The sequence below is a fragment of the Mesitornis unicolor genome, unplaced genomic scaffold (genome assembly GCF_000695765.1).
Source record: "Mesitornis unicolor isolate BGI_N332 unplaced genomic scaffold, ASM69576v1 scaffold1879, whole genome shotgun sequence".
NCBI lineage: Eukaryota > Metazoa > Chordata > Aves > Mesitornithiformes > Mesitornithidae > Mesitornis > Mesitornis unicolor.
The window spans coordinates 35826-46174 of NW_010205024.1; the positions used below are offsets into that span (position 1 = coordinate 35826).

Genomic DNA, 10349 nt, shown 5'->3' on the forward strand with positions numbered 1-10349 from the left:
ATGAACTGTTGACTTATCCTGATAGTTTTTGTTGGCACCAAACGTAGCAACGAGCCAACTGCAATGGCAATGCGGCTGCGATTTCTGCCAGCCCTCGAGTGTATTTTCCAAACACTGAAGCCAGTGGCTTAGCTGAACTGAGATCTCAGAGAGTCCCTTCATGGATATTACAGAAAAAAATCCTCCTTTTAGTGGTTCGGGTTTATTTTTTCATATAATACGGTAGACAGCAGGATATGAGGGTTTGAAGAGAAGGTGCAGATGTGATCAGTGGGCTGGAATGTTGCCTGTAACACATGGGGACCTGTGTTAACATCTTAAATGTTAACATCTCAAATGTGTTAAAACACAGCCTCTGCTGGTACTCTAGTAATATTTTCCTTCTTGCCATTGCAGATATACCTTAAGGTAGCAGAGTCAGGAAAAACAACTACTTTTTCTAGTGTGCTGTCCTCTAACTGCATTGTTGGGCTTCTCCTGAAATGACAATTTAGTCATCAAAAAGCTGAATTTTGATAGATGTCCTTTTCAATATTATAGCTGGTCCTGTAGTTACAGCACTTCCTAAAAGACCTCAAAGTCCCCTTCTTAATGCACTCCTCTTCTCTGACCGGCAAACTGAATAGAAAGGCTTTTTGCCTGCCTCAAAATAAACCAGACTCATAAAATGAGCAGTAAGTGCTGTTAAGAAGTCACTGGTTGCCCGAGTCATTGGAGGCGGCTGCTCCACACAATGTGCCATTTTTAATCCAGCAAGGCTTAAATTATTTCATATTTGCACAGACTTGAAACTCTCTTCGTTTTAGAGCCTAAATGGACAACTTTCAGCATATACTCTGCAGAGATGGCTGACAGCAGCTTATTAATCATATTCCCTGCCCAGGCTCCCAGTGTAGGAGTGATTGGCCTTCCATATTGCATTGTACAACTTCAATATTAAAGGGACAGGAAAGCATACCGAATAAGATAAACACATACAGGTTGGGTGCAGCACGGCTCCTGGAGGAACACACACTCCTCAGCATGAACGCTGCGGAAATTCTGGTGAAAATATACTTGTTCACGTGCAAAAGACCAAAAAGGACCTTTCCCATGCAACTGCTGTCAGTGCAATGAATAAATCACTGAAAATTTAGTCTGCCTGCCCCAATTCTTTGGCCCAGAGCTTATGTAAAGTGTCGCTATGTGATGTTACAGAATGTATTGTGGTCTGTATAGTATTTAAAGGAATGCAGGTCTGTGCAGGACAGTGAGTACTAGGTGAGTGCCTGGTGCCTACAGTCGTGCTGGCTGATTAACAAGGAGAGCAAAAGCTTTCTATCCTATACAACTTGGAAGAAGGCAGGAACCTGACCCACAGCTATAGGTGAGTTAAGGGCAACACTTCCAGTTTAGAATTTTCTTAAGAAGGAATGCACAGGTTAACCGTCCCTAGTTATTCTCTATTGCTGTCACTAGCAGAGCAAAGTCTTATTTTTCTAGGGTTTCAAATCCCAAAGAGAGGGTAGAGTGAAGCAAGTGAGAAGAGTTAGGCCTAAAGAGAAGTTCTGAATTGCAAGCTGGCTGTCTGGACCTATGCTAACCTCTCACGGTCTCTTCTTTTTTGTAGGCAACATCTTTGTGGTCAGTTTGTCCGTTGCAGACCTCGTAGTTGCAGTTTATCCGTACCCTCTGATCTTGAGTGCCATTTTCCACAATGGATGGACCATGGGAAATGTTCACTGCCAGATAAGCGGGTTCCTGATGGGCTTAAGTGTCATTGGGTCCATTTTCAACATCACGGCAATTGCAATCAACCGCTACTGCTACATCTGCCACAGCCTTCGGTACGATAAGCTCTTCAACCTGAAGAACACCTACTGCTATCTCTGCCTGACCTGGCTGCTCACAGTGGTGGCAATTGTGCCAAACTTCTTTGTTGGCTCCTTGCAGTACGACCCCCGGATTTACTCCTGCACCTTTGCCCAGACAGTGAGCACATCATACACCATCACTGTGGTGGTGGTTCACTTCATCGTCCCACTGTCCATCGTGACGTTTTGCTACCTTCGGATCTGGATTTTGGTGATTCAAGTCAAACACCGAGTGAGACAAGACTGCAAGCAGAAGCTCAGAGCGGCCGACATTCGGAATTTCTTGACTATGTTTGTGGTTTTTGTCCTTTTTGCTGTGTGCTGGGGACCGTTAAACTTTATTGGCCTTGCTGTTTCAATTAATCCTTCGAAAGTGCAGCCACATATTCCAGAGTGGCTTTTTGTCCTGAGCTATTTTATGGCCTATTTTAACAGCTGCCTTAATGCTGTGATCTATGGGCTCCTCAATCAGAATTTCCGGAAGGAGTACAAAAGGATCCTGCTGACACTCCGGACTCCCAGGCTGCTCTTCATCGATGTGTCCAAGGGTGGGACAGAAGGGATGAAAAGCAAGCCATCTCCAGCCGTAACAAACAACAACAACCAAGCTGAAATACACTTATGAGTCTGAATAGTGCAATTTATTTTGGATTACAGTTGTATATATAATATATAAGAGCCTTTCAATGTGTGCATTTCACAGCTGGTGTTGCTGGGCCCCTCATGCAAGGAAGGATTCTGCTGCCTTTCATGCTTAGCTCATCTCTGTGATCTCGAGTGAGGATTTTCAGAATGGAAATGACTGATTTTTTTATTTTTCTTTTCCTGTGCCATCTTTCACTGTGTGCCTAATTTATTGGTTTGGTTGCTTTTGCCACAAGCATGCCAATACCCTTGAAAAGGGAAGTGTTCAGAGTGCATGGAGAAATGCAGTTATGCTTGAGATGCAATGCTAAAGAGCTGGCAAAATCATCGTGTATTACAACCCTTTCTCCTCTCCCTCTGAATTCTACTTTTTTAACATTAACATAACCCAAACTATAGCAAAGAAAGTGTAAACTGCATGACTTTTTACCTTCTCAGATTGGTAATGATATCAGCCAGCAGGCATACGTATGGGCATGATGACTTCCACTGTGTGCTCGTTCATTTTCCTCCTCCTTTTCTCTTAAGGTTTAGAAGCTAGCTTGGGCTAGATGTGAGGCAGGCAAAAGCCAGACCTAGTGAGTGTCTGACGCACTCATTTTAATTGAATATCTACAGTTATTAAGTACCCTTGCACTCTCCTTCTCAGGCCATGAATAAGAGTATAACATATGACATAATCTAATTGCAGGAAGATACTTGGAGCCTGATTCTAATTTAGGCGGTATCCTGTCATGGCCAGCATTCATTCCAAACATCTTACAGAAGTCCCTGCTACATGAACACCATAAAAAAGATGAACACAGCAGAGTTCCATCTGTTTAACGCAGATGCTGGCTTTGAAGTTCCAGCAATATTTACACTTGCAGACAAAAGGAGAAGGGATAGGAAATGTTTGCAACAAACATCTCTCCTTTTGCCCACCACATGAATTTGATGGGGGAGGGAAGAGGAAGTGGATAATTTTTTCCATTTTATTCATATACAAAGCTGTAATTAATTCATGGAGCTGGGAGAGGAAAGCTACTTAAGCATATTCATGCATCAGTTCTCAGTTATCTTTGTCACTGGAAAAAGTGTCCTGAAGTGCTGGGAAGGCCAGTATCACATTAGAAACAAGCACATGTGCAAATATAAGGCTGTTTCTTTAATGGAGGTGGGGTGGGTGTGTGAAGGCAGCTGTCTGTATATACAATGACTTCTTTTTTTCCTTAGCTTCACTGTGAATTCATCTCCTTATGGTTTGAAATGTGTGGATCCTGCTTTGAAAACAGTCCTCAAAAAATCAACAGGTAAAACTCAGCTGGTGCAACTCTACCTTCACGCTAGCAAACCTGGCTCGATGCTGGTGTAGTGAGAGGCACAGCGGGAGCAGTGTGATGGAGAGGAGCAAGTCTGAGCCCCATGGGTCTAATGAGGACAGCAGTCAGTCCCGCTCCTGATCAAAGAGTGCAGTCTTCCCTCTTTGATCACAGTCAAAGCAGGACTAGTTCCCAGGCTTAACCCTGAAACACTGACAACCAGGCTTTGCAGAGATGCCTAGAGATGGAGGTATGCAGGATTTACAGAAACCCTTGAGCAGGCGAAGTGCCTCATCCTTAGCAAAGTTGACAAGCCGTTTGTGCGCTGCTTGCTGAAAGCAACTTGTTGCTGAATGTCCCTTCTGCTGATTTCTGGGGGGCAGAGGAGTTGAGAAAAATAAAGCCCCTTCATGAAGAGGACCAAGAAACGCTGCATGGCTTCAGTGAGGACTGCAGTGTGCGTGCTGGCACGTGGTGAAGGTTGCTGCAGTGCGAGGTGGTGGGTGTCTCTGCGTTTATTGGGCACCCTGGCACTTCATGAAGTTTCAGACTTGAACATCTCAGCCATTTCAGATTCTTATTGTTTTAAAATGCACCACAGCCAGCCTCCCATAATAGGAATCAAACTGAGTTCTGTTTTGGCCTCTTAATCTGCCTGAGCATGGCCAAATAAAGATATCTTGACCCTCAGAAATAATGCAGGCTGTTTGCTTTCCAGCAAAACCAGTCCGTATGAATCCACATCATTCCGTGCAAACAAAATAATTTTGAGTCTAACTTGGATAAGAAAAGCACCGAGGAATTCATAACTGCAGGGAATGCTTGTCCTGTCACACCAAGCAGATGTCCCATGTTGTGACTTGTCCTCAAAGTCATTTGCAATTAGCCATGACAGCGTTAGAATCACATTAGCAAATAATTTTAAGCATCTAGCACCAAGTCAAATATGCTTCTTTAAGACAATCATGAAGAATCTTGTACAGGTTTGCCAAATGTCTCAAATGCCCTACAACCGGGGTTTCATCCTGCAGATCCTTGTCTTTTTAACTGCATGTTCAGTGAAGGCAATGTGGTGGTTTTTTTTCTTTAAGCTTGTATTTGCACTATTTCTTATTCAGGCTCCAAAGTAACAGCCAGCGAGCATTTGAACCAAACCAAGTAAGCCAAAGAGATCCCGAACAGGCAAGCTGTGGGAGTCTCTGCTAGCACCTTGGTAGGAAGGGGAGCAGCAGGACTACAACAGGGCATCTCCCCAGGACTCACAGAGTCACTGCTGAACCAAACTATGCAAAGTGGCAGGGGGATCCGCTTGTCTTCTGCTGTAGGGTCTGCCCAGGTTTTTGCAGGGGGCAGGATAAGTACCTGCTGCGCTGGGGTGGGTCCTGAGCAGCTCCTTGCATGTGCAGACCCTGCCACCACCCCATAGGGTGGGGATGGGCCTGCGAAGGGCACCATCCATGTAACAGCACAGAGAGCTTGCACAACCCGTTAAGAAGTGCTTTGAGTGTTCCAGTAAAAGTGAGGGCTGCCCAAAAAGTGGCCCAGAGCTGGGATGATTTGGCTGCCGTGGTTGGAGTCCTGAGCTCAGTCCTGCTGGAGCTGCGGTTTGCAAGTGAAACATGAAAAGCAGGTAACATGGCTTGAAACAGAAAACACTGTGCCGTTTGCTAGCACTTTGATACAGAGACAGTGCTTAGGATAGGATAGGACAGATTTTTGTACTGACTTATTTTAAGACTACCCAAGCAGCTCCTTATTTTTATGTTAAGAAATGGTTAACAGGGTACAGAGAGTTTATTTTGTTAACATTTGTTTACAGAAAAAGGGAATTGTGTCTTAAACTTGGAATCCTGTGCAGTGTCAGAGTTTCCCTGTGGGAAGCTAGCTTTAATCCAAATTTGAGCTCTCGAGGAGATCCCACAGCTTCAACCACGCTCTGCCAACTCCACTTGTTGCATACCTGCCCTTAAATCTCAGAAATAACATCGAAATCTCCTATAAACTGGTTTTGACTCACTTGCTCTGGATTTGACCTGGTGGTGTCGAATACCTATTCTAGCCCCAAACTCTAAAACCGTGGTAGTGGACATAACCTTATGGAGAGGCAGTACTGCCGTGAAAGAGGATTAATCTCTTGTCACAAGGAAATAGTTTTGGATGTTGCTGATGAATGTTGTTTAATCTATTTAAGAAGAATGTAACCAATATATTTTTATATAAATATATATTGTAAATGCTGTGTCCATTTTATTATTTGATTAAGAATCCTTCAGTATACATCCCTGTTGCTATTTTTGTTCATAGATTCATTCCCTCTACCTGTTAAAACTGTAATAAATCTGCCATTGGACTGCTTATTGATTTATTTTTTTTCCCCACTTGCAGTGATTTTTTAATAAATATTTGGAACAACAGCTTGGGTTTTGTTGACAGATTGAACTGACAAATATAATTGAGTTCAGACATCCCTCAGCTGCCCAGCCCAGACCCAGTGCATCTGGGACCTCTCCTTGGATTCCTGTGTTTTTGCTCCACCTGCCTGCAAGCCCGCTGCCTGATGCTCTCCAACCTTCCTCATCAGGGAGGAAACTTTCACCATACTGTTGTCGCTCTTATTGCTGTGTGTCCCTCCAAGGCTCTTTTGCCTTTCCTGTGTCTATGTCTGTGTCTATCCATCGGGTGCTAGAGAAGCAAAGACTATGCCACGTTCATTTCCTTTCTCTGCAAACTGGGATGCTGGGAAGAAAAGCACAGGCAAGATGTGAATGGGAGAGTGTGGGAGTGTCGCAGAGGAGAGAAGGACTTAAGGTCGCTTAAATAATCAAAGGTATTAGAAAAAAAAGTTGTTTTAATGTGAATTTGTAAAAGTGTGACTTAACGGAGTTCGATGGCAAGGTTCTCTCTATTACTTACTATGTGGAAGGAACAGATAAAGGTTGGAATCGGGTTGGAGTGATTTATACAGGGATTAAGGAAAAAAGAAATAGGTGAGGCCCTCCCATTAAGTCACGAGGTTCAGAATGGGCCCTCTTGCTTTCCAAAGTCCTTCTCGGAGAGGAGTCTAGGTGAGGCTGGGTCCAGTCCTGCTCCCAGACTTGGTCACGGTTTATGTCTAAAGGGATTAGCTGTAACAAAATCACCAAAATACAGTATATTATTTTCTAGTCACACTTAGTCAATAATCAACACTTTGTTATAATCATACACGGCAATTTAGTTGGTTAAATATTTAACAGTTTCCTAAATCACATTGCATACACGTACGCACACACACAGAGGTTAACTTATAATTAAGATGTTTCCTTTCTGCAGATTGTAGTAAATTTTTGGACTCAATGATTGGCTATACTCACTCTCTTCCCTTTGTTGGCTTTTCAGCAGATGATCTGAAACTCATCTCTTTGTCAGATTCTATCAGTAGATAGTCTGAAACTATTTCCTTTGCCAGCTTTGCCTAATTGTCCCAACTAACCGTACTTGTATGGGTACCAGATTGTTTCGACTCACTGCCCAGTAGGCAAGGTCAGAAAGTGCCATACTGTCCCAGCCCACTGCGCTTGCAATCGAAACAAGAACAATGTTGGGCCCACTGCCCTTGTAACTAAAGCAAGGACAATATTGGCTGTTGTTGATGTCTCAATGCAGCCTGGGGAGGTCTGCACCACCATGTGGAGCCTGGGTGGTTGCAAGTCAGGGCACGAGGTGGCATCTGGGTTGTAGGAGAGCGTTGGAAACAGAGAGAGTCCCCCTGGGCTGGGCTGGAGGCACAGTGAGGGCTGTCACACACTTGGTTTCCATCAAGGAGCTTCGCGAGGATGACTGCTGTATCCAAGATGTTTTTCTTTCCTCCCTGACCCCCAGATTTTGCTGTGTTCATGCAGTTCTTCACACGATACGTTCTGTCCGTAGGTTGCAGCAATCATATTTCCATGCTGGCTTGACTGGAGCTGTTTGAGGTGATGGGAATAGGGAGAGTGGTCCAGTTGTAACAGCAACTTGAGCTCTTAATTTGATTTTTTACACAGACCAGGCATCTTGTTCCTGTTTCCTAACCAGATGCCACGTGTAATCATGATGTTAAAGTAGTAAAGGCCGAGATTATCCATGAAAACAGAAATTGCTGAACAACCACGGAGCAGATGTGTTGACTGAACGAGCACTGTTCATTCATAGCTACTTTTTTTGCTAATCTTTTCCAACAGGCACTGGACTTCATCTGCTGCTTCCACAGTAAAGCCTGCGATGCTTGGTGATGTGACATGCTGAAAGCAGTGTTTATGGTAGTTGCAGATCCCAAAATTTCTGAGTGGAGCTGCTAGAAAACCATTGCATGGACTTGTACCTGCTATTTCCTCCAAGTGGAACTGAATGAATTGAACTGTCAGAAGTGAAGCAGTGTTATTTATTTACTTACTTGCCGCAAAGTATAGTAACTGAGAGATAAGATACAGCTATAAAAGACAAGAGGTGTGATAATTCAACACCAGGATAAAATCTCATGGTGACTATTTAGTAATCAATATTTGTCCTAATGTATTTACTTCCACACATATGATTTATAACATGAAGCCAGTCAATAAATAGCTGCTGCATATGTATTAAGATTTTTTATTGGAAAAATGTAAATTACTGGGCCTAATGCAATATTTCTTACCATAAAAGCTCCGAGATAAGAAATACAGGCTGGATTCCTGCAAGAACTCTGTGATGGGATATGCAAATTTTTTTCATTGGTGATAAGAACCATAGAATTTGTATCACTCAAGAACTACGTTTGCAGATGGAAGCTCCATAATATTAATAACTGGATTTTCATTTTGCAATGCTTGTTTATAGTATCCATTATTCATATGCTATAAGTAATGCACTGTACAGCAGAGATAGAATTTACAGTATGGGGTCAGTTTCCAGAGCAAACAAGGTGGGTCTGAACCATTAACTGAAATGTGTTTTCTCCAAAGCGTGGTCTCCCAGTGAGGTTTATAACTCAAATAAGAGCTTCTAAGAGGCCAGGGAAACTTTAATGTCTTTTAGGTTATTGCCAACGGCTGTGCAGTCACGGCTTGCTCAGATTACCTTTTAAATAGACTGAGCCATCAAACTGTTTTATAAATCTGTCCAGTTGAAGCCCATAATTTATTTTGTATGTAGACTATTTTATAGGTAACGCATTTAATAAATTGTGATGTCTTTCCTTCTGTATTGGGCTCCTCCTGTGAGCAAAACTTCTGAATTTCCCTGGATGTAGGATGTAAAATTGTTTCCCCAGCTATAAGCAGGTTTCTTTGTCTTGAGGTAGGATTCCAGTGGTTTTGATAAGCGTGTAGGATAAAGGTATTAATGTGGCGTCAAAATACAACATTCTCCTGGGTAAAAAGTGACAGCTGTTTTCCAATTTAAAAAAAAAAAACCATGGAAAAAAAGTACAAAAAAAATTTACAGGAACGAAATTGAAGAAGACATTTGTGGTTGAAATAAGAGAGGAATATTGGGAGGGATTGTACTTACTCAAACTGAGACCTGGCCAGGACAATGAAGTTAATGAACCTGTTATTATAAAAAATGACCCAGCATGGAGCCAGCTGTCTGCAGCATGAGCAGAGAAAAAGGCAATACAGTAAGGAAAACTAAAGAAACCTAGAGAAACCCAGAGCATACTTCTGAAAATATTAAATGCACAACGGTATTGCTGGTTAATATAAACGTTTAGGAAGATTTTGCTTTTTGTTGTGTTGTTTGATTGTTTATTTCTTATGAAAAACCAACAGTGGCCACCATCGCAGGAGCCCCTCGGTGCCTGAGAAGCCTGTGCCTCCAGGAGACAGGGTGTTTGCTGGCAATTCACAGCCAGATCTTGAAGAAAATATTTTCCCTCTTGTCCCTCAGCTGTGATTTAGTTGTAAATAAAACAAACTGATTACCATCAAATGGTCCCAAAGGACCATTTTCATTTGGTTTAGCAGTGGCTTCGGAGGGCCCTAAGCTGCAGGGATGGCAGCCTGGGCGCAGCTGGGCCAGGCAGGGCTGGGCCAAGGCTGATGAGCTGCATCTGGGCAGGGCGGTGTCACACCCAGCCCCACGGGCTTAAATTGCCCTTGGGAGAAGATTTTAACTCTTTAGTAGAGTGTGTTTGGAAGAGGAGGGAGGTGCTGTGGCTACTGTGTGTGCCCTGACTGTTGGACTGGCCCCTGGGCTAATGCTGGACTTCAGCTCTCAGAGGTGGTGTGAAACTGGGCCTGTATCCAGTTGCAACGGGGACTGGTGAGACTAAACCATGAGAGACACCTTGCTGAGGTAGAAGGGGGCTGTCCTGCTCCAGGAGTCGGGGGTACTGAAGCAGGTGAGGATTTCTTGGCACAATGTGTTTTGGAAAGCAGATGTCTCCTGTGGAAAAACAGAGATGCTCAGTTCTGGTGGCTTACGGTTTTCCCTGCCCTGCTTGTGGTGATGCAGCAATTAAGGCTACAACAAGGGGCTTTTTTTCACTGACAAAGTCTGTCCCTGTTGCTGTTCTATGTTGGCAATGGGCACTACACAGCCTGTCTCCACC

General features: G+C 43.5%; 1 protein-coding gene across 1 annotated transcript; it reads left to right on the plus strand.

Annotated features, from left to right (window-relative positions):
• Nucleotides 1-1609: 1609 nt before the first annotated feature.
• LOC104545957 (melatonin receptor type 1C) lies at nucleotides 1610-2682 on the plus strand (the record flags this gene model as incomplete). The annotated part of the gene is made up of 1 exon (XM_010191226.1): nucleotides 1610-2682. A coding segment is annotated over one exon (869 nt), but the record flags the coding sequence as incomplete, so codon positions are not given.
• Between the last annotated feature and the right edge of the window lie 7667 nt (nucleotides 2683-10349).